A 24,199-nucleotide genomic window follows, 5' to 3' on the forward strand; every position below is an offset into this window, starting at 1 on the left:
AATAGTAACTTTTCTTTGAACTTATTTTTCAGGATTCAAGGTGGAATTGTTAAAGCATACATCAATATGAAGAGACTTGGCTGATTCTTAAAATAATAGTGTTCAAAATGTAGAATTCAATGTTTTATACTTTCTTTAATAAAACGATAGTTTTTAACCTTGTTGAAATTTTTATGGATATTAAGAAAGTAGTACTAAAATATTTTGTCTGTAATACTTTTTATTTTAAAAGAGAAGTTTTGGGGCTGAGCATGGAGCTGGGTGGTAGGGTACTTGCCCAGTCTGTGCAAGACCAAGGGTTCAGTCCCCAGTCCTGCAGAAGGAAAGAGACGCTCTCCCCTGTACTGATGCTGTGCCAGCATCTGTGAAGTGCCTGATGCTTGCTCAGATTCCGTCATGGCAGAAAAGACACTGGGAACAAAATGTTGAGTGTGTAGTAAAAAGAAAAATTTTAGTTTTCTATTTTCACATAGTGTATTATCTGGATATCCTTTGTTCAAATAAGTATAGCCCACCCTTTTTTTTAAGAGTGAGAAGCAAGTACACTGAGCGTGTCCGTCTACACTCCAGCCCACACTGGGCCAGCCCCTGGGAAGATGCTGCTTCAGTCTTGTTCCTCTGACTGCTGCCCTCAGACTCTGTGTTACCTGTTCCTCTGTCAATGACAGTTCCTTATATACTTAGGGACACTCAGGTGTATGTAGCTTTACTCTTTCTGTAAGTAATTATATTTGTGTGTATTTGCTATGTGTGACAGTGGTAGGCCATACTCATGTCTACATTATTCATCCACAGTGTTTGCTGGGATTGATGGCAAGATTAATAAGAACCTAATAGAAGAAAGGGTACAGTCAGAAATCAACAGCTGAGTCCATCAGGAAAAACAAGTATCAGGTACATTTGAGGTGTTCAGGACAGGGCATCACGGTTTCTGTCTTTCCTCTTTGGTGCCCTTTGAACTGTGGCAGTTACACTTCAATAAGGTGAGCATATTCAGAGATCCCCAGGAGATGCTTAAAACTGGACAGTACTGAACCAGATGTGTGCTGTCCTGTATATACACATCTGAACCAGATGTGTGCTGTCCTGTATATACACATCTGTGATACAGTTTTAGATGTGTGCTGTCCTGCATATACACATCTGTGATACAGTTTTAGATGTGTGCTGTCCTGCATATACACATCTGTGATACAGTTTTAGATGTGTGCTGTCCTGCATATACACATCTGTGATACAGTTTTAGATGTGTGCTGTCCTGCATATACACATCTGTGATACAGTTTTAGATGTGTGCTGTCCTGCATATACACATCTGTGATACAGTTTTAGATGTGTGCTGTCCTGTATATACACATCTGAACCAGATGTGTGCTGTCCTGTATATACACATCTGTGATACAGTTTTAGATGTGTGCTGTCCTGCATATACACATCTGTGATACAGTTTTAGATGTGTGCTGTCCTGCATATACACATCTGTGATACAGTTTTAGATGTGTGCTGTCCTGCATATACACATCTGTGATACAGTTTTAGATGTGTGCTGTCCTGCATATACACATCTGTGATACAGTTTTAGATGTGTGCTGTCCTGCATATACACATCTGTGATACAGTTTTAGATGTGTGCTGTCCTGCATATACACATCTGTGATACAGTTTTAGATGTGTGCTGTCCTGCATATACACATCTGTGATACAGTTTTAGATGTGTGCTGTCCTGCATATACACATCTGTGATACAGTTTTAGATGTGTGTTGTCCTGCATATACACATCTGTGATACAGTTTTAGATGTGTGCTGTCCTGTATATACACATCTGTGATACAGTTTTAGATGTGTGCTGTCCTGTATATACACATCTGTGATACAGTTTTAGATGTGTGCTGTCCTGCATATACATATCTGTGATACAGTTTTAGATGTGTGCTGTCCTGCATATACACATCTGTGATACAGTTTTAGATGTGTGCTGTCCTGCATATACACATCTGTGATAAAGTTTTAGGCACTGAGGTGATTAGTGTTGCGTGCTTGACAGAATCTGGAGTCACTAGGAGGCAAGCCTCCAGTTACAACTGTGCCACATTATTTAGATGGGTTAATCTCTGCCAAGGTCTTGAGGAATTATTTTAAGTTTACTGAGGTAAGAAGACAGCCTTACAGGAGGGCAGCAGTATCCTATGGGCTTGAGCTCTGGATTGCATGAAGAGGGATCTAGCTGAACATGAACACTGATTGCTAGCTGACTCTTAACTGCAAATGCAATGTGACCAGCTGCTTCATATACCTGCAAGAAAGTCCTGCCATGAAAAACCAAACCCTTGGAACTATGAGGCAAAATAAACCCCAAATATCTTATCACAACAATAGAAAAACTTAACAGAGAGGCACAGTCAAGATTTTCAATAGGTGTGCAGTGTTTGTGCACATGTATTCGAGTGCATGTGCCTGTGAAGGCCAAATGAGAGCATTGGGAACCATCCTCTATCACTCTGTTCCTTTTATTCATCTATTTAATGTGCATTGTTGTTTTGCCTGTATATATGTCTGAGTATGTCAGGACCCTGGAACTAGAATTATAGGCAGTCGTGAGTGACAGTTGAACCCCCATCCTCTGGAAGAGCAGCCAGTGCTCTTAACTGCTGAGACATCTCTCCAGCCCTATACCTTATTTTTTGAAACAGGGTGTCTTGGTAAACCTGAAGTTCATTTTGGGTAGTCCGACTGCTCAGTAAGTTCCTGGGACACACCTGTCTCCACCCCCCCAAACAGGTTAGAGGCATGTGCAGTCAAGGCCGACTTCTGTGTGAGTAGTGAGTATTTGAACTCAGGTCCTCTTGTTTCCACAGCCAGAAGTCTTACCCCTGAGCCATCTCCCTCACCCCGTTTTTTGTTTTTTTTTTTTTTTATTTCAAGGCTTTTAAAATTTTATTACTGTCTGCATGGGTTGATCATGCATGCATAACACTCCACACATGGTAAAGAACAACTTCATGCAGTCAGTTCTCTCCTTCCACATCTGTGTGGGTTCTGGGGATTGAATTTAGGTCACCAGGCTGGCACAGTAAGCACCTTTATCTGCTGAGCCATCACACCAGCCCCTCCTGGATTTTTTGGTTGGTTAATTGGTTAGTTGTTGAGGGGGTCTTTTGGTTTTTGAGGAAGGATCTTTGTCCCCTGGGCTGACCTTGACCACCTGCTCATTCTACACAGTCTCATAGTTGCTGGAGGTACCATGCCTATTGGAAGAGTGGGTGGCAGTGGCATCCCATGTGCTAGACAAGTGCTCCACCATGAGCTGCATCTCCATCGCTCTCTATCATCGTATATTCTGCTGAAAATATGACTACAGATTCTCTGATTGTAGACATGGCCTCTCCAGGAATCTGTTACTGACCAAACCTGTTCAAGTGTAGTCACCCCTGCACTGAATGGCTCAGAAGGAGGACTTATTTCAGGGCCCCTTTGCCTGAGTGTTCGTAGGGCCTGCATACTTAATGGGATACACATTTCCAATGAAACATGCTTTCTGCTGATGTTTCCTATCAACAAATTTAATACCTTTCCCATCTTAACATAGCACTTACGCACAGTTGAATTATTGTAACAAAACTAGCACATTTTTCCTTCCTTCATAATTGTACAGATCCATTGTTAACTATAAATGTTAAAAATGTGTGGATATTAGTCTTCCTTATTCAGACCATTTTTACTTCAATTATTTTTATGTGAATGGATGTTTAGCCTGCATAGATATCTGTATACCCCATGTGTGCAGGACCCAAGGAGGCCAAGAGAGGGTATCAGTTCCCTTGGGGTGGAGTTCTACCTAGTGCCGGAGCTGCAAAGAATCGAACCAGAGTCCTCTGGAAGAGCAGCCAGTACTTTAGCCAACAAGCTACCTCTCCGGTGACCATTTCACTTTTTTAAAAGCATTGCTACCTTCCTGTTTGGCATACACAGGTTGCTGATGTTGGTACTATTGCGTTTTGGAGCCATTACTAAGTAACATAGGGGATTCACAACACAAGGACTGCAATGATACAATGTGATGACTCATTGTGCAATTGTGGGAGCTGGAGAGATGGCTCAGTGGGTTGCTCTTGCAGAGGACTCAGGTTCAATTCCCAGCACTGACAATGCAGTTCAACCACCTGTAATTCCAGTTTCAGGGAAATTGACCCTCACATGACCTCCACAGGCATGTATATACACACATACATTAAGGCAAAGCACTAGTACTCAAGAAATCTAAGATTTTTAAAGATCCCATTATGTAAGTTATAAGGTAGCATATACAGCATGGATATGGTAGACAAAGGAATGGTGCTTACCCTAGTAAGATGTGAGCAGGACACTGTAGAGTAGATTGATACAATATTCTAGCATACCACTCGGAATAACATACAACTTGAAACTTTTTTTTTTGAGTTTTCCATTTCATGTTTTTTGACCACAATTAGACTATCAGAAATCATGGAAAGCAAAATCGCAGTTGTTGTATTGTATATAATCATTAAAAGCCAAGTGTAGGGACAGTGACCTGCTTCTCTGAGAGCGACAGCTGCAGGCACTGGGTAGCTTCTATCATTGTATCGTTCTATCTTTGTCTTACAGAGCATGCACCCAAGTATTGAGGTGATAGGAGAACAATCGGAGCTCTAATAACCTTCCTTTTTTAAAAAATGCTTTTTAAAGTGGTAAAGCCCTTGGCCAGCATCTGTGGGGTTCCAGGTTTGTGGCAGGAAGAAAAAAACCAAAAACCTGCAGTCATCAGGTTGAAGATGAATTGGCAATACTTTGGAGCTGGGAAGTTGGCTCCGTAGTCAGGCGTACACTAGCTGGGAATAAAGACACTCAGTGATTGAGAACTCTGGCCAGGGCGGAGGAGTCTGCCCAACTGCCGCCCCATCTAGGTCCTGTCGCCCTCCCCACCCAATGGAGGCTTAATGTGATTACTCGCTGCAGTGACCAGGGCCGGTACCAAGCGCTGCCCCATCTGTACCTGAGAGAGACAGTCTGCTTCCTGGGGGTGCTGCACTGCCAGGAAGACGCAGGCTTGGCTTCCAAGAGGCCTAGATTGACCCGGTGACCTCTCTGGCCATCCTGGCCTTGGTCAGCACTGGCAACCAAGATGTTGATCCCCTGGAGGGGGAGGGAGCGTGGTTTGTGTTGAGGCTGCAGCCCCTTCTCACCTACGGCCTGGGCCCTGCTACCTCATAGGGAGCGACCTGACCACGCTGCCTGTGGAAGAACCGGTATTGTCCACAGGTGAGGTACTCATGGTTTCACTGGATAGACTGCTCCCAGAGACTGACTCCTAAGGCCAAGACCATAGTGTGGTAGCAGGAGGTCAAGGCACCAGAAGTCAGAGATCTAGGCTACCAGCACTTGCTACAGACTTGATTTCCTGGGCAGACTTTCCATGGAGAACAGAGCTCCTTCAAGGCCCCAGTAAGCACCCTACTGATGCTGCTGCCCACTCCAGTTCAGACATGCACACAGTTCACTGTGGCTGGAAAACACTTGACTGGGCTCAAGCTGCTTAATTGCTCTTCCCAGGAAGAGATCTCCATCTGGGATATGCTAATCCTCCCCAACTTCCAACGCCAGTTATCTGCCTGGCATGCCTGATGGCTCTGGGCTGCTGGTGGACAATATCTGTTAGCAGTCCAGGGAAGTCTCCATGGGTACCTTCTGTCGACTTCCTGGTAGTTCTGGCTACTTCCCCTGTCCATTTAGTGCCCTGGACGAACACAACTTTCTGCTTCAGCTGAGAGGGGGTGAGCAGCCCCCTCCTGGGGCTAAGGAGGGTCTTGAAGTCCCCTTGATTGCCACCCCAAAGCTGCCTTTCACCCAGAGCATCCTCACTCACTACTGTCTGCCCAGTGTCTGCCTAGACAGTACCTGCTTTGTGATGATTACTTCTTGTGAGTCCCCTGTTCAGACCTAAGAGCATTTCACTGTCACCTACATGCTCCTTAACAACCTCCAAGACTTCCCTGCTGTGAGGATTGTGTGGACTCCGGAACACATAAAGGCTGGAAAGGAGCTGTATGAGAGGGAGCATCAGGCCACATGGTCAGCCATAACCTTGGCTTCTCCCGAAAGGCGGAGGTGGCATAATTACCTTCAGTGAGGCCTTCCAGTTGCTAAGGACAGAACTCTGAGGTGGGCCCAGTGTTGGGTAGAATAGTCAGGGTTCTTAGCTCGAGAGGGGAAATGTCTTAGGTAGCACTAGAAGGCTGGGCACAGGAAAGGTGGAAACTGAGTCCTACCTGAGAAGGTCTGCATCTTCTGACCCAGCTGTGCCAGCACCTGAAACCGAAGCTCCAGTTCACCGCCAGTGTGTCCCACCCACTCTTCCCCAAAAGTGCCCCAGCCTTCTGCTGTCCAGGATCTGGTGGAGAGACACCAGGCCTGTCTAGGCCATTCTCAGTCTTTGTTCCACCAACAGCCTTCTCATAGTTCCACCTCATAAGGAAAGGGACCTGGACTGATGTCAGCCTGACCAAGAAGGAAGTTGGAATCAGGAGCAGGCCACTGAGTGGGAAGCTGTACCCTCACAAAGCCCACAGTCTCTGTCTTCTTCCAGGTCAGGGAGTGTGATAGGACACAGGGCCATCACATCCCGTTGGTCTTCCCCTCTACCTGTCCCAAGTCAAGGCTGTACTTTCTCTAGACAAGATTGTAAAGTCCTTGTGGTGTAACCCACCATGGCGCACTAGTCAGCTGGCTTAGCTCCTGACACTCCAGAAACCCTGAGACCCCAGAGGGCTACCCATTCCTAGGCTGTGCCTCCCACTGTGGGCAGAGAGGCCCTGCCCTGGTGAGGGATGAGGCCAGAACCTGGAAATGGGCAGTCTGGTTGCAGCTCAGCCAACAATATCCCCTAAGTTCTTGGGGGAGGGTGGGGAGTGCTGGCCAGTTCTATGCTCTCTGCCGCTGAAATTCCTTTGCACCCACCTGCAGGGCTGAGATTAGAGGGTAGTAGTGGTAAGGGGACCCACAGCAATGACAATGACTCTCCTCTCAGGGGTTGGGGATATAGCTAGGTGGCCTCTTTCTGCCCATTATGTTTATGTTGGCCGCCTGACACACTTTTAAGTCCTGGCGTTTTGTTTGTTTTGTTTTCTGTTTTTGTCTGTTTCTGTAGTTTACTTTCTGACTACATCTTCTGGCTCAAGTGAAACTATTAAAGGCAATTTGAGAGAAGAAAAAGAACACTGGCTGTTCTTGAAGAGGACCCAGGTTCACCACTGAACATTTCAAATGGATAAAGTGGTGGGTGCATTATATCTCAATAAAGTCATTCCTTAAAGTCTGCTTTTAAAAGCCATCAGAGCGGGGTTGGGGATTTAGCTCAGTGGTAGAGCGCTTGCCTAGGAAGCACAAGGCCCTGGGTTCGGTCCCCAGCTCCGAAAAAAAGAACCAAAATAAATAAATAAATAAAAGTCATCAGAGCAGTAAGGAAATAGTTGTCCAAGATCTAAGCATGAGTTGAACTCACAAGAGTAATGGAAGCCCAGTGTGGCAGCATATGGACATAATCCGGAATATTGATGAGCTGGGACAAGAGGCTCTGAAATTTGAGGCCTGTGTTTTCCTTTTTACTTTATTTAGGTGCTAGGAACTGAATCCAGGGCTTTCTGTATCATTTGGGGGAGTGGGATGCATTTAAAGATGTTAAATAGACCTGTATTTGGGGGGGAGGAGTGTGTCTGGCATTCTTCTTGTCAACTGACCTCATAACTTTCCTCATTGTTGACACCTTTTCTCTGATATTTAAACCCAATGGATGTTTTTTTTTTTTCTTTCTTTCTTTTTTTCGGAGCTGGGGACCGAACCCAGGGCCTTGCGCTTGCTAGGGAAGCGCTCTACCACTGAGCTAAATCCCCAACCCCTAAACCCAGTGGATGTTAAGTACAAGGCACAAACTTTAAGACTGACACAGTCAACTACGTTAAAACATGTTTAAATCCTATTTATTGAAAGATACTAAGAAAAGGGAGGACAACACACATGGTAGACATGATTTGTTACACAGGGAACAACTACAGAACGCTGAAGCAGGCTCCTGCAACAATACATGCAACAAAGTACTGGAAAGAGTGGAAGCTCACCAGCTGTCCCTGGAGAACGCGCTTAGATGCAGAGTCATCCCCTGTCCCACGCCCGTCTCTCCGCGCTAGGTACCATTGCATTTGTAAAAACACACACAGAATGAAAATAAATAAAAATAAATTACGTGCTTATGCACACATGATAAAGTACCTGAGGTAGAGCCTATGGAGAACGTGGTCTTCCTTTCTACCCTAGGACAGAGAGTGGGCAGGGCTTCCCTACGCATCTCTTGTGTTTGAACAAAGTCTGAATCCACCACTTCTGATACAGTCTCTCACAACATCTGGATTATTATAGTCACATTTTTGGGGGTTATTTTGTATTCAAAAAAGAACACCAGCCATTTGATGGACAGACAGCCATATGGTGTATGTGTCAGGGGTTGGGGGGAATTTCATGAGAAAGGAAGGAAGTACAGCATACCCAAAAAGGCCTCCTAGGTTCTGACCATCCTAAAGAGGAAAAAAGAAAAAGAAAATGTACCTTTTGAGTCAGGACAGATGAGCAAACCCAGGCCAAACTCAAACGACTTATGGTGACTTATGGGGACTGCTGTTGGCTTTTGGTGGTTTGGTTTTTGTTGTTGTTGTTTTGTTTTGTTTTGTTTTTGAAACAAGATCTTATTCTGTAGCCAAGGCTGGCCTTGCCTCCTATCTCGGCTTCTCAAGTACCAGGATTATAAGTAAGTGCCAGCACAATTATCCTATTATGGGATCAGATCCATTTCATTTTCTTTTCTTTTTGTGCTCTTAAAAAAAATTGTGCCTAGCAAGCGCAAGGTCCTGGGTTCGGTCCCCAGCTCCGAAAAAAAAATTGTGTGTGTGTGTGTGTGTGTGTGTGTGTGGTCAAACTAGATTCCCTGGAACTGGAGTTACAGTTGTGTCTGCCACTAGGTGCTGGGAGCCGACATAGGTCCTAAAAGAGCAATGGCTGCTGTTAACCACTGAACCCCTTCTTTAGCCCCTTTGTGCTTTGTTTTAAGCAGGTTTCGTGTACCCCAGGCTATCCGTGAACTAAAAATATTGTCAAGGATCACACTGGATTATTTTTTCTGCTTCCACATCTGTGGTGGTTTGAATATGCTTGGCTCAGGGAGTGGCACTATTAGGAGGTATAGCCTTGTTGGAGTAGATGTGGCCTCATTGGAGGAAGTGTGTCACTGTGGAGGCGGGCTTTTGAGACCCTCCTGCTAGCCATGTGGGTGAGTCTGCTCCTAGCTTCCTTTGGATGAAGATATAGAATGTTCAGCTCCTTCTCCAGTACTATGCCTTCCTGGACACTGCCATGCTTCCTGCCATAGTGATAATGGACTGAACCTCTGAACCTGTAAGCCAGCCCCAATTAAATGTTGACCCTTATAAGAGTTGCCTTGGTCATGGTATCTCTTCATAGCCGTAAAACCCAAACTAAGAAAACTACTACAAAAGAAATAGCTTTGACTAGTTTAAAATCATGTGAATAAATTTTTTCGATTTCTAAAAACCTTAACACTTAACCATGTTGGTTTAAAAATATTTTCTTTCTTTCTTTCTTTTATTTTTTTTCTTTAAGATTTATTTAGTCTGACACACCAGAAGGGAGCATCAGATCCCATTACAGATGATTGTGAGCCCCCATGTGTTTGTTGGAAATTGAACTCAGAACCTCTGGAAGAGCAGCCCGTTCTCTTAACCTCTGAGCCATCTCTCCAGCCCTAAAAATATTTTTATTGCATGTTACTTGGACATAACTAGTCCTTTTCTTACGCATTTAATACCTCAAAGTAGGTAGAATCGAAGGGATTCGCCTATAGAGGTCAGGAATAACTAGTAAATGGTGTGGGGATGTGTGCCTTCTGGGAATGAGAAGCAATAGCCTGGCCCGTGTCTGTCTCAACATTTCCTGTGCCCATGCTCCTATAGACATGTCAGGCAAACAGGAACTGCTTGTGGGCAGGTGGCAGACACTCTGTTCTTTAATTAGGAAGATTTTGCTTCTTCTTGTCAAGATTACTCCAGATGCTTGTACAAGATTACTTCAGACGCTGTACAGAACAAGCAAGAAGATCCTCATGTCTTTATACATCCTTTACAGCTCCATTTTTGTAACTAGGATATAAATGCTTGAGAGAAAAGGAGAATCTAGGATTCTTACGCTCCCTGAGAGTGGGGCATGTGTGTTTGTGCTTTGGATGTTTTCATATAACAAAAACTGTCCATGTTAAAAAAGAAAAAGAAAAAGAAAACTTCCCAAGTACCGAAACTGCAAACATACACCACCACAATGGACTTAAGTCACTTTAACCCAATTCCATTTCAAAAGACAATCCCAGGGCAGGAAGATGGCTCAGTCACAATAGTACTTGTTGTGCAAGCATGAGGTCTTACTTGAGTTCAGATCTCTAGCAACCATGTGAAAGCTGTGTAGGTCATGTTCATCTATCGCCCCAGGGTTGGGGAAGCAGAGACAGGTGGATCCCAGGAGCTCACTTGGCTGATCAGCCCGGACACCTCCATGAGCTCAGAGGCTGACCCTCTCTCAAAAAAGTGAAGTGTGCCAACTAGCGCGGCACTCGCCTTTAATCGCAGCATTCCAGTGGCAGAGGCAGGCAGATCTCTTTGTTTAAGACCAGCCTGGTCTACAGAGGGAGTTACAAGACAGCCAGGACTACACAGAGAAATGATGTCTTGAAATCACCACTCTTTCCACCCCACACCCAAAAGTGAATAAGACTGAAGAAGACATCTGGCATCAACCTCTGACCTAAACACCCACAAAACACAGTATAATGTATACACAAATACATAGTTTCAAAACTTGTTGAAAATTGGAAATCCATTGTTTCTTTCATATTCGATTTTCTCTGACAGAAATTCTTTACTTTTTTTGTCAATTAGCTCTTGAGAAAACAGATTAAACTTTGGAATAAAATAGTGGTCCAGTTTCTCTGTCCTGAGGCACTCCAGGAAGAATGTCAAAAACTTATCAAAGCAGGTGCTTAGGTTCCTGGGGTCCCACTGACTGTCCTGTGGGTCCTTGGTCCACATATGAAAGATGGCAGTTTTCACGTGGTAAGAACAGAATGCATCTAGCTCTTGAAACTCTCTTTTCAACTGTTCCAAAAGGTATTTCATTAATTTTAAACATTCTTTCCTGTTAAGTAAAAAAGAAGATACTAATTTGTACCAATTTACAACCTGTCTCTTTTGATGTTCATGTAACCCTGGCTTTCCTGGGACATAAGACGCCCACCTGTCTGGTTCCCAAGTACAAGTGCTGGAATTAAAGACACGTGCCACCTTGTCTGTCTTTTTTTGTTTTTAAAACATACTTTCTTCTTTATTTCCAACTTTTTAAAAGACAGGGTCTCGTTAGCTCAGGTTGGCCATAAACTTGTCATGTAGCAGAGGCTGGCCTTTGGCTCCTAACTCTCCTCTGCCTCTCAAGTGCTGGGACTACAGTGTGTGCTACCATGCTTGATAGCACACAATGGTGGATATTCTAACAAGAAAAATGACCCACTTAGTGTATTTAAAGTTTTGCTGGTCAGTTCCTAATGGCAACACAGCTATTCCATCCCATAGTAGCCTCTACTATCCAATAAGAGTCATTCTTTGGTCTCTTCACCTTTTATGACAATAATATACTCAATCAGCCAGGTATAGTATGCATACCTACAATCCCAGCGCTTGGCGGGCTGAGGCTGGAAGACCACAATGAGTTCAAGGTCAGTACTGGCTACAGAGTGAGTTCAAGACCCGCCTGGGCTATACAGGGAGCTCCCAGGATGTATTCCTCCTCTGCTTCTCCCCTTCCTCCCCTCTCCTTCCCTCTTGCTCTCTAACCAAAACCATCCCAACACCACCCTTCTCCCAACCCAGCCCAACAAAAATCATCCTCAGACCTGAGCTATAATGCCAAGAAAGCATTAAATGTTAGATAGATAGTTTGTCATTAAAAAAAAAAATAAAAAAGGACGTTACCTGCAACATTTTGCTCCAGAAGATTCACAACATGTTTTTCCTATCCCATGATTATTCAAAATGTATTTTTCAGTGTGAGAGAAGGAGAGGCGCCATGTCTCTCCTTAATTTCAGAAAGAAAAACAGAAAGCTGTCTTACTAAAAACAGCCACACGTAAACAAGCATGACACCTAAGTCTAGATCCTATGCTAAAATATCATCCTGAAGGACTTTAAGAAAAGGACGGATCAAAAGAAGTGAATGGATAGACAATTACTACAGTAAACATTAGCAAAAGTAGGCACAAATGGGGGAAATACAGAGAGAGGAACTTCATGCACTTAGCAATGAGCAGACATATTATCTCTTATGTTGTGCTAAATTAATGTTGCTATACTTTGCTTCTCCAATGGTGTAACTTCTCCACAATCTTTCAAGGAACTTTGATGTGCACAGATGAGAGACTACACAAGAGACTTCAAAAGTAGCACAGGATCACACAGCTGGTCGAGGGGAAGCCCCAAGATTCTGAACCACAGTGGACTGGGTCCAAGACAGCACTGTCTTCACTCACAAAGAAACAAACGTTAGATACAGTGACTTGTAGCCATTAAAGTGAAGAGATAATAAGTACTTAGGCCACAGGTTGGAATCTGACAATTGGGGCAAAGAGGAGGGAGAGGGAGGAAAGAAGGGAAGGAGGGAAGAAGGGAGGGAGGGAGAAAGGGAGGGAGGGAGGGAGGGAGGAACAAAAATAAAAAAAAAATAAAGTGAAGAGATGATTGTTGCTATGGCTTGGGGTTATTTTGAGACAGGGTCTCAGGTCACCCAGCTTGGCCTGAAACTCATTATGGAGCAGAGGTGACCTGAAACCCTGTTGCTCCTGCCTGCAGCCTTCTCGAGTAGGACAGCCACACACTTCTCAGGCTGAGCTGGCTGCACTCATTTTGCGGTCTGTTTAGCCTGACAGCTCTGAAAATGCCAGCACACTCTGTGTTCATCTTTTCCTGTCTTTGCAGAGGACACTAACGAGCCTTGTACACCCTTCCCGGCAATCTTTACATTTAACTAACCTTGAAAACGATTTCCATCTTTTGCATTCTTGGGTACAAGATAAAACGGCTCTCGTCTTAGATTGGTCCTCACTTTTGTGCCGAGCCAGTCTTGAATAGGTAGTCCTCCTTTGGTACTAATAGGCCAGCTGCCTTTCGATTCCAAAGCCAGGATTATATCCACAGATATTTCTTCAGGGTTCCTGATGAGAAGGGTTACAGCAGGGCTTCCTGGTTTTTCCTCCTCCACGGTGACATCTGTATCTGTTCACACACATTGAAGCAAAGAAAGAGTTGGTCCATTTTCTCTGGAAGTACGAGAAAGCAACAGAACCATAACTTAAAGTTCTATACCCTTAGCCCTAATTAACCTTAGCTGCAGTACAGACCTATGCCCATGTAACCAAGATACTATCTGGAAAAGCTGTCAGGAGTCTATCAAGAACCTGTGAAAGCATTCCTAAAGACTTCGGGTTTGGGACTGTGTAACTGGTCTTTGCTAGTTTGTGGGTTCTTTTTCCCACCCTTTATCCCCCCCCCCAATTTCACCTCCTATCGTTGGTGGGGAGTAAGCGCCATGATCTAATTTCCTTTTGCTTCTCCTTTGAGCACAACTACTAACAAACCACAACCGACCCCCTTGAACAACCAACAACCACTCCTATGGGACTCTGGCATTTATATACCCTCTGAAAAGCTCCCAGAATCCCAAACGTCACACAAGCGCAGAAACTATCTGTAGCTGGCAAAACCATGTCTCTGTTAGAGTACGAGGCAAATTAGAGTAAGCTGCTTCGGACAGTCCTAAGAAGCCCCATATCTCCTCCATACCTGGGACTAAAACAAAAACACATTCTTATCTCTGTGTTGTTGTTTTTTTTTTAAAGAACCCAAAATTCAAAAATTGTCATTACAGGAGTGTTGTAACCACATTTTCATTTAGAATTTTAAATGGTACTTTGGAGAAAAGCCAGCAAACGTTGCCACATAGCAGCAGGGATGAGAGTAGCCACAGTCCAGCATAGCGGCAATGAGTACCGAGAAACAGTAGAAGAAAGAGCAATTACAGAGTTCAAATAGGATCTCAGGGGGCAGTGCCTGCCCAATATTGCACAAGATCGTGAGTTCAACCCCTACTGTCACCCCAAAAAATGGAAAATAAATGATACCCCATCTCTAATTTAACAGCCACACAAATCGTCACAAATCAACAGAACTGGGAAGGGCACTAAGCCTGTGAGGAGGGAAAGGATACTTTAGCCCTGACTCCACCAGATCGTCCTATAAAATGGTTGATGTTGAGAAAACACTGAACCAAAATGAAATTTAGCGTGAGCTTGCTGGGGGTGCTTTTAATGTCAGCATTCAGGAGGCAGATACAGACAGATTTCTGTTAAGTTCAAGGCCAGCCTGGTCTACATAATAACCAGTACATAGGGCAGCCAGGGTTACAGTTACATAGTGATATCCTGCTTCAAAAGATGGATGGATGGATGGATGGATGGATGGATGGATGGATGGATGGATGGACAGACAGATAGCAGGAGCTGTAGATGCCCATGTGAACACAGCCCCAGGACAGGTAGTGTGGTCAGTTCAGGAAGCTTTGGGTGGTGGCAGTAGACTGCTCCAAGGAAAGATTTCTGGGAGCGCCCTCAGAAGGGGTGACAGAGAAGCTGGGGAGAGAGATGGAGAGATATTGGGGGAGGTCAGAGGAAATCAGCAGAGGAGTGAATCTGAGCAGTAAGGCAGCATCAGATCTGCAAGGTTCAAACCTGCCAATCTCACCTTTGATCTCTTTCACTTCTTCTTTAATGAGTTCCCTAAACTTTGACAGCACCTTGGTAGCTGATAATACTTCCCCTTCTAAAAAATGACTCAGAGGATTTCCTCGTGGAATTCTCTTGAACTTCACACGATAGAAAGCACCAGTTTCGTAATATTCTTCTAGCTCGATTCTGGGGACTTCCAGTTTAAACATAACATCAAATTCATTAGGAGCAGAAATCTAAAGAATAGTAAAAATAACATTGAAATATTTCCAAATGATTGCTTTTTTCCCCCCTTGAAATTTTCACTTGGCACTCCACAATGAAAAGCAAGATCCCCAATATATCTTCCTTTTTGGAACAGGATCAGAGCACCCGAGAGCAGGACATCAGTGTTGCTACATACCACATTATAGGTTTCAGCTTGCAGAGCCCCTCAACTTTTCTTTTTTAAAGCTAATCATGTATGTTTTGTTTGTTTTAAAACAGGGTCTTACTCTGTAGCCCAGGCTGGCCTGAAATTTCACGACAACCCAAGCCAGGCTAAAACTCAAATTTGGTTTCCAGCACCCAAGCAGACAGCTCACAGCCACCTGTAACTAAAGTGCGAAGTGACATTGCCAAGTGACATGACATCCTCTTCTGGCCTGCACAGGTTCCTGTACATAGGGTGCCTATAACTCACACATATACGTAAACAACATATAAGTAAATATTTTTTAAATAAAGTAAAATCCTTCCACAAAAAGAACCCTAGTCTTAGACTGCTTAATTTTTCTGGCATAATTTATATATCAAAATCCTGGGAAGAGGGGTTAATTCCAGCATTCTGGAGGTAGAAACAGGGAGAGCTCTGTGAGTTGAGGGCAGCCAGGTCTACTTAGTGAATTTCTTTGACCCATGGCTTCATAGTGAGACTCTACCTCAAAAATCAAAAACAGTCACCCAAAAGGTTTCAGTAAAATTAAAAACCTTGTGATTTTACTTTTTATAGCACAAAATACACATGCCTGCCAGAGTGGTCACAGAAACGTGTTTTGAGGCTAGCATGGCAACATTTACCTGTAATCACAGCCCTTGGAAGACTGGGGTAAGAGAATCACAAGTTTGAGGAGTCAGCCTGGGCTACATAGTAAAGTCCTGTCTAAAAACAAAACAACAATAAAAATCCTTTTTCATGTTGTCAACAATCATCTAGCACTGACAGTAAATACTTTTCCTATATTAAATACTACAGAGAGCTAGGAAGGGAGCTCATTTTGGTAGACTATTTTGCTTGGCGTGGATGAAGCCCTGGGTTCAATGCCCAGAACTGTCAGAAGGATCATCCTGGGCTACACAGTAAGTTAGAGGCCAGCCTTGGACACTGACATAAAATAAAATAGCAAAGAAGCATTCATTAGTTTGAACTGTGCTACTGTGCTTTTTTTTTTTTTTTTTTTTTCGGAGCTGGGGACCGAACCCAGGGCCTTGAGCTTCCACTGAGCTAAATCCCCAACCCCTGAACTGTGCTTTTTAAGTACACTGTTGCTGTCTTCAGACACACCAGAAAAGGGAACCAGATCTCATTACAGATGGTTGTGAGCAACGATGTGGTTGCTGAGAATTGAACTCAGGACCTCTGGAAGAGCAGTCAGTGCTCTTAACCACTGAGCCATCTCTCCAGTCCAGCTGTGTTTTCTAAACATTACTTATTTATCTTATTGATACGAGTGCTTTGCCTACACGAATGCCTTTGCACCATGTATGTGCCTAGTGCCTGTGCAAACCAGAAGAAAGTCTCGGATCCCAGGGAATGGGAGTTACAGATGGTTTTGAACTACCATGTGGTTGCTGGGACCCGAAACCTGGTCCTCTGGAAGAGCAGCCAGTGCCCTTAACCTCTGAGCCATCTCTCCTCCCTCTACTTGGTTTTTACTCCGTCATTTGTACTTTACTCCATCTGTACCTCATTTGCACTTCTCTTGCTGGCACATTTAAACAGTTGGTTTTAGTCTATTGGTTTTGTGTCTAGTAATCTTGCTAGCTTGCTGGTCATTTTAATAGCTTATACATAATTATGTCGTCTATGCAGAATAGGTCTTTGCCCCTTTGCCAATCTCATTCATCGGTTTCCTTTTCTTGACGTATTACAGTGGCTATGTGCACTAGCTTGTTTTTACAATCCATTCATGTTGCAAATTGCTGTGGTTCGTTCTTTTATTTGTTTCGGTTTGAGACAGTGACTCTATGTAACCCTAGCTGTCCTGCCTTGAACTCACAGAGATTCACCTGCCACTGCCTCCCTTCTGGGATGAGCTACCAGATCACTTGAGTGAAACCACTAGCTTTTGATTGATTTCTTGCAATCTTCACTACTGTACAGTATCAGCCTCCGAGCCACACTGCCACCTATTGAGATTCAGACCCAGGACAATGGGCTGAGGTACATAGCAAACATACCGAAGTGACTACAAGCTTCTCCCAGCATCCCTCAGTCCTACCTGACAGCCAAACCCTCTAACAATAGTAACCTACTTGGTATTAATTTTGGAGATCTTAAATTGTTTACACTTGTTAGAACTTAGTTTTTGTCTTCTGAAAACTGTGATTATGTCTTCACTCTTAAAAAGGCGTTTTAAAATTTAATGCTACAGGTACAGTTTAGAGCAGATAGCTAAAAACAAAGACTGTTGAACTCAGAAACGCTTGGTCAGTCCTAGCCCTCAAACCTTATTTATCCACCTGTACATGTTTTTAAGGTTAAACCTAGGACGAGTAACTAGAAACAAGCAAGGTTTGTCTATTAGAATATTCTTTAAATAGACAGATGGTCCTCAGACACTCCAGAATCCTGCGGGATATGGCATTTAGGATGCTTACACTCGGTGCTGGGAGATGGCTCGGCAGTTAAGAACACTGATTGGGAGCTTGAGAGATGGCTCAGTGGTTTAGAGCACTGACTGCTCTTCCAGAGGTCCTGAGTTCAATTCCCACAACCATCTGTAATAGGATCTGATGTCTTCTGGTATGTCAGAGGACAGTGTAAATCTTTTTTTTAAAAAATGCTTAAACTTACCATGACAGACAAAGACTCTTAAATCCTAGCAATGACCACTCCGAAGGTCTCCAAGAAGATACGGGCACACTGACAAAGGACTCCACCTGGATTGTACTACACTAATCACAGGAAAAGACTGCCACATTGCCTTTCCTAGGCTGGGGCCCAGCCTGAACTGTGGACAAATAGGACACAGGAGAATTAATTGGCCCATGTTGCCTAAGACAATATGAGGTCAGTCTTTCCCATGTTCCTCCTCCACAGAGAAGCCTCTCATATTTTGGGCCAAATAGCCAAAGACTGCCTGTACATGAGATGCCATGGAGACCACGGGAGCCTGGGACAATTGTTTAGGTGGTGGACTTTAGACTAGTCTCTGTCATTTTAACTGCTACATAGGCCATTTGGATTATACTTCCTGCTTACTTGGGTGAAATTTATCCTTCTCAGATCTCTGGGGGCTTTGAAGACTAGACTAGTGAAAGAAATAACTTTTTACTATTTCTTTATCAAAAGAAACTCACTTTACCAGTGTCTCATGGTGACTTTCAACAGAAAAAGAGTTTACAGTTTATATAAGGTCTGAAGATAGGAAAGCTTCTAAGAAAGTGTTTGAGGAAACAGGAAGATGTTTTGAGGTTGGTAAACGTAAGTTATGAAGGTTGGAAGTCGTGAGAACCTTGAATGCTAATGAAAGTGAGTTAAGGAACATGGGAGGAAGGAAAATGCTTCAGATCTCTTCCCTTCCACGTGCTACCCTTGTGGTGAGACTTCAAAGTTCAGGGCTTTAACCTGAAACAGAGGTAATACTAACACTTCTAAAATGTATCTCTTTTTTTTTTTAAACTTAAAAAGATACTTAGAAGCTTCAGGGCATCCACTAGAATCACTTCTCACAGTCAAACTGACTCCAGATAAGTACTGCCAACCAACAGCCTGTTTTCCTCCCCACCTGTCTATTCCTGAGGTGGGATCTATTCCCCTTCCCTGGTCCTGGGAGCCCCACCCTCAATTACCAAGACCACGGATCTAAAAGTTCCAAATGTACATCCAAGAAATATTTTTTCTCCCTAAACTCCATAAATTTATCTTCTGCCCCTAACATATCTGTTACAGCATCCTGAAAGTGGCTAGCCCCAGATAGTTCCACAACCTGGACAGCAAGTAAAACAACCTGCCCTTCCCAGACTTGGCCAACATTCCTGTTTTGACTCCTTCCCCAAGAATGGCACCCAATGTCAGCAGGAAGTAGTCATAGACAATGACCAGGCCCCTTATTCATCTATTATCAACAAAAGGCTGGGGTGTCAGATCCAGGTGCATATGTAACCAAAGCCAACCTGGCCTTCAGGTTCTCCCAGCATCCCTCAGTCTCTACCTGTTACAGGGCATGGCTGACATACTCCACTCTCTGCCCTGAACTTTCCAGTCAAGGGGCTGGGCTTCCCCTCCCCCAGAAGCTCTTCCCTATATAAATGTGGAGATTTTTGTGCTCTCTCCTCTTCTCTCTTCGCCTTTCTTCTCCTCTCCTCTCTTCCCCTCCCCTCCCCTCCCCTCCTCTCGATCCCCCACAACCTCCCTCTTCCTGCCTCTCTTCCCTTCTTTCTCTCCTCCTCTCTGCCTCTCTGCTCCCTGCATGGGCGACTCTTTCTCTCTTTCTCTTCCCCTTCCCCTCTGTCTTCTCCCTATGGTGACTTCCCTGGCCTTTGTTCCTTAGGACCAGCGACCCTGCCCAAGAGCAGCTTTCCAATAAAACTGCCTTAATGTACTTTAATTTGGCTTGAATCGACTCATTTCACCGGCGGAGAATTGTTACCACCCCCTTCAGGAATTCAGCTGGGCCTTGCTCTCCAAAGAGCATTAAAGCTAGGCTTGTTAACTGATGTTCACTCAGAAGGTATGAGAATGCCACGGGACCTTCACTTGAATACTCAGCCAGCTCTCCCAGCTAGTTGTATACAATTCTACCCTAATTGCAAGCATTCCAGGTTCTCTGGGATGGGTTAGATTCAATCTAGAGGATATAGTTGGGGAAGGATTAAGAAAGGTGACTCCAGGGGTTGGGGATTTAGCTCAGTGGTAGAGCGCTTGCCTAGGAAGCGCAAGGCCCTGGGTTCAGTCCCCAGCTCCGAAAGAACCAAAAGAAAAAAAAAGAAAGAAGGAAAAGAAAAAAAGAAAGAAAGGTGACTCCATCCATTCAGCCATAATAGTCATCATCCACGCTGAGCGCGCGGACCACTGTGACTGCTTTAAGGTCCCCTATCCTCTCTTCTGCTCCTCGTAATTCGGGAGGAAGTCCAGAATTCCTCCAAAGCAGAGTGTTAAGAGAAACTAACTAGCTGTCAATATTGGCTGCTGTGGGCTAACTGGGTGAATTAAAAAAAAAAAAAGTCTGGGTTGTTCCAAGGGAGGAGCCTAAGAGTGTGGGGAACCCCAAACAGCTGAGCAGGCAGGTAGGAGGTGAGGAGTAGGGCCGGAACCCCTCCAGCAAGCAGGTCTTGGCCGCTCACCTTCACATGTTCATAATAGCTGCCGGTGTTCAGCTGCTCCACGCCTTTGAACTCGGACTCCCGTCTCTGCATTCTGCGCAGCAGTTGATCCACGACTTTATTCACCGTCTCGGCCGCCGCCGAGATTTCTTTGCGTTTCAATCTCAATTTGTCCAGCACCTTCTTTAGCTTGTCTGGCTCCTTCCTGGACCCTTGCGACGCTCTGGGCTGCCGGATGGAGCGTGCGCCCCTTCTGCGGACAGGTCCCCTTGCGACAGTCGGCGCCTCGGGATCCTCGGGCGCCTGGGGCTCCGGCACAGCGGGCGGCTCAGGATCGAGGATGACTTGCCGCTGGGGCTCCCGGACCGCGGGCCTCTCGGAGGCTCCAGCCGCGTCCGTGGCCAAGGGCTGTGCATCCTCGGTGCGCTCAGCGGCCCTTCTGGGACGCACTCGGGGCGCTGGGGTGTGTGGCTTCTCCGTGGTGTCCCCGTCACGCTCCACCCGTCGCGATCGCGCCCCTCTTTGCGGGCCGCAGCTTCCCGCGTGGGACACGGTGGCCCGGGTTCCGCTGGGCCGCGTCGGGGCGCGCTTCGCAGACGGCTTCTTAGCGCGCGGCGCCGTCGTCCTTCTACGCGGATCTTCCATATCTGCCGTTCTTCCTTCGCTGCCAGAAAGTATAATCGACTTCGGAGAAAGGCCGCGGGAAGGGGAACTCTCAGTGACCGCTGGAAACGAAACTTAAAAATGTGGCGGGAACGTAGCCTGTCTGTAAGCGCCACCAGCAGGCGCAGGATTCAGCGCCAGGAAGAGGCGGTCCAAGAGATGCGAACTTTTTCACCAGTGGAGATCAGCTGAGCCACTGACTGGGAAACCACCCGCCCCCTCCTTTACCGCAAAGACGCGGAAAACACTAGCAGAGGTTTAGACGGCCAAATTTGCCGACCTACCACCAAGTATTTCAGTACACTACTGTCTCTAGTACATTTGTAGTCCATAAAAAACGTGTTTTAATGTAAACTTCAAGTGAAAATTTGCCGTCCTTGTTAATGAGAAATAGAAATTCACTGAGCCTTTACAGGTTAGATTGACTGCTTGGAATTAGTATTTCAACTCATCTTTCTAAAAAGGACACGGGATCTTAAAGAACTTTAAAGTGCTTATGTGAGTTTCTTGGGCGGCAACAGTGGAAGCCATCCTACTTTGAAGTGCTGAGATTCCGCGCGCGTACACACCATATGCCATAAGATACAGGTGGCCTGGATAAAAAGACACTAATCAGTGTGCTGCCGTCCTGTTGCCCCTGCAACTCTTACCTCCTTCCCATCAATGTCTGCATTTGAGTTCCCCAAATGGGAATTTGCCTTCTGAGCATTCACTTTTGAATGGCAAGTAGACATGCCTGGGGATGGAAACACTTCCTCCTTTGCAGAAATATACTTTAAACAGGAGACCTCTTGTTTAAAGGAGACTTGCAATGCCTTGCCAGTGTGGTAGCACTCACCATTAGTCCCAGCGGAGGCAGAGGCAGTTAAGTTGGAGGTCTACAGAGCTAGTTCTAGGACAGCTGGGGCTACACAGAGAAACCCTGTTTCAGAAAAAGAAGAGGAAGAGGAGGAGGAAGAAGAATAACTAGAAAGAAGAAAGAAGAAAACAGTGCAAGAGGCATGAGCATCCAGAGAGAATGAAATTTTAACAATGATTTTGAAAGGAGCAAAGTTCACTGCAACAACCATACTGTAACTGTAAATGTAATTGCAATTCTTTTAATGTGAGTCTTTCTGGTTAACCAACTCTTAGCATCACCTGTGGTAGCATAGGTCCATGGTTCCAGCTACTCTGGAGGCTTAGGCAGAGCATCTTCGAGCCCAGAAGTACAAACCTGGGTAAGAGAGTGAGATCCTGTCTCAAACAGCAATAAATCTGAGGTCCATCCTGGGATCCTGGTACAAGAGCAACAGACTACCTTCCACATAAGGGTTTTTGTAGACTTTCACAATAGAAACTCGGTTTCTATTGTCTTTATTATCTGTCCTTAAGCTACAACTGAACATTATGGTTCTGGTTCTATAAGTAATGTCTTCCTTGAAAAGGGAAGATTCTGCACTGAATACATATGTGGACGGATTAATGCCTAATCTTCAAATGTAGGTGGGAAGGATTCTCACAGGTAGTTTCAATTGGATTTATGATTCTTATGGGGGGGGGTGTGATACAGGGTTTCTTTGTGTGGCCCTGATTGTCCTGGAATTCACTCTGTGGATCAGGCCTCAAACTTAGGGATCCACCTGCCTCTGCCTCTGCTTCTCTGCCTCTCTGCCTCTCTGTCTCTCTGTCTCTCTGTCTCTCTGTCTCTCTGTCTCTCTGCCTCTCTGCCTCTCTGTCTCTCTGCCTCTCTGCCTCTCTGCCTTTCTGCCTCTCTGCCTCCTGAGTACTGAGATTACAGGCATGAGACACCACTGCCTGGCTGAGTCTATGATTGTTTAATCAATGGTTTAAGCTATCGGCTTAAAATATTAAGTAGTATTAGCTTGTACTGTAATATAAACACTTTGAAGGCTGATACAGGAGGATCATGAGTTCAATGCCAACCTTGGCTATCTAGTAAAACCTGTTAAGAGTTGGGGAGAAAGACAAACTAGTTTGGTTCCTACACTTAGGAGGCAGATCCTTATGAGTTCAAGACATATATATATATATATATATATATATATATATATTTTTTTTTTTCAGGCTGAGAGGGCAAGAACAAAGCAAGAAGGAGTTGGGAAAGAACTGCTAGTAAATATCTGATGATGTCCTGGGCTGGAGAGATGGCTCAGCAGTTAAGAGCACTGACTGCTCTTCCAGAGGTGCTGAGTTCAAATTCCAGCAACCACATGGTAGCTCACAACCATCTGTAAAGAGGTCTGATGCCCTCTTTTGGTGTGTCTGAAGACAGTGACAGTATACTCATGTACATTAAATAAATCTTTTTTAAAAAGAGAAAAAATGTCCTATGTTTGTGAAACATGACCGCTCATCTAAACCACGTTCATTATTTATGGTTAAGTGTTCATTTCTGTTCTGGACATAGTCTGCACACCTGCAATCCCCACTTAGGTAACTGAAGCCGATGATGGAGAATTCAAGTCTAGTTTGCTGTACATAGAAAGAATACATCTCAAAGGAAAAAAATCCAAGTCAAACATGGTGGCATAAATCTGAAATGCCAGCACTCAGCAGGCTGAGGCAGAAGGATTGCTGTTGAGTTCCAGTTCACTCTGGGCTGCAAAGTAAGATATCTCAAAAATACAGTAGAAGTTGGGAAGATGGCTTCTTGAGATGGCAATGCACTCATAACACCTATTTTTGGTTCCTAGAACCCACATAAAAGACTGGCTTTTGTGGTACATACCACTAAGTCTTAGCCCTCTGACTGCAAGATGGGAGGCAGAGACTGGAGAATTGGCCTTCCCTAGCCAGCTCTCCTAGAGTGCACAGAACATCCAGAGAAATAATAAGGAAGCCCTGCTTCAAAACCAGGTAGAAGGGGATCACTGGCTCCCCAAAAGTTGTCTGTTTCCCACCTGTTCACCAAGGCATACATACCCCTGCTCAGTGCACTCTCTCTCTCTCTCTCTCTCTCTCTCTCTCTCTAACTCCTCTCTCTCACTCTCACTCTCACTCTCTCTCATCTAAATCAAAACAACTACTATGACAAACAAACCCATACTGGATACAGTGTGGAGGACATTTTTTTTTAAATTATATTTTGGGGGCTTACTTTTACTTTTTGT

At 44.7% G+C, this 24,199-nt stretch overlaps 2 protein-coding genes and 1 pseudogene across 5 annotated transcripts in view; 2 read left to right on the top strand and 1 right to left on the bottom strand.

The window, feature by feature from the left end:
• Ddx43 (DEAD-box helicase 43) overlaps positions 1 to 8,280 on the top strand; it is a 37,618-nt gene extending 29,338 nt beyond the window's left edge. For 2 of the 3 annotated variants that reach the window (XM_063266139.1, XM_063266138.1), the window contains exons 17-19: positions 33 to 6,602; positions 7,164 to 7,291; positions 8,055 to 8,280. The gene's annotated coding sequence lies outside the window, so the exon portion shown is untranslated. Of the gene's footprint in view, positions 1 to 32; positions 6,603 to 7,163; positions 7,292 to 8,054 lie in introns of those variants that run through there. The other variant, NM_001427633.1, reaches the window with a different exon arrangement.
• Trappc14l1 (trafficking protein particle complex subunit 14 like 1) lies at positions 3,776 to 8,280 on the top strand (annotated as a pseudogene).
• Cgas (cyclic GMP-AMP synthase) lies at positions 7,967 to 22,946 on the bottom strand. Of its 2 annotated transcripts, XM_039082530.2 has the most exons (5): positions 20,445 to 22,946; positions 14,914 to 15,133; positions 13,147 to 13,389; positions 12,094 to 12,196; positions 7,967 to 11,263 (listed from the first exon to the last, which is right to left on the bottom strand). In XM_039082530.2, exons 1-5 carry the CDS (start codon positions 21,066 to 21,068, stop codon positions 10,921 to 10,923), a joined length of 1,533 nt encoding a protein of 510 aa, XP_038938458.1. In that variant the 5' UTR covers positions 21,069 to 22,946; the 3' UTR covers positions 7,967 to 10,920. The 2 variants fall into 2 exon arrangements, with proteins under 2 accessions (XP_038938458.1, XP_038938459.1); XM_039082531.2 differs by lacking the exons at positions 7,967 to 11,263; positions 12,094 to 12,196 and having other exon boundaries at positions 13,197 to 13,433.
• Positions 22,947 to 24,199: the final 1,253 nt, after the last annotated feature.

This window comes from Rattus norvegicus, chromosome 8 (assembly GCF_036323735.1).
Source record: "Rattus norvegicus strain BN/NHsdMcwi chromosome 8, GRCr8, whole genome shotgun sequence".
NCBI classification, from domain to species: domain Eukaryota; kingdom Metazoa; phylum Chordata; class Mammalia; order Rodentia; family Muridae; genus Rattus; species Rattus norvegicus.

Coding starts and splice junctions, on each gene's coding strand:
- Cgas (XM_039082530.2), bottom strand. CDS start 21,068: ATGGAAGATCCGCGTAGAAGGACGACGGCGCCGCGCGCTAAGAAGCCG. Junction 12,197..13,146: donor AGATGGAAATCGTTTTCAAG/GTTAGTTAAATG, acceptor TCTGAAATTAAG/GAGAGACATGGCGCCTCTCC. Junction 11,264..12,093: donor TCTGGAGCAAAATGTTGCAG/GTAACGTCCTTT, acceptor TTTACTTAACAG/GAAAGAATGTTTAAAATTAA.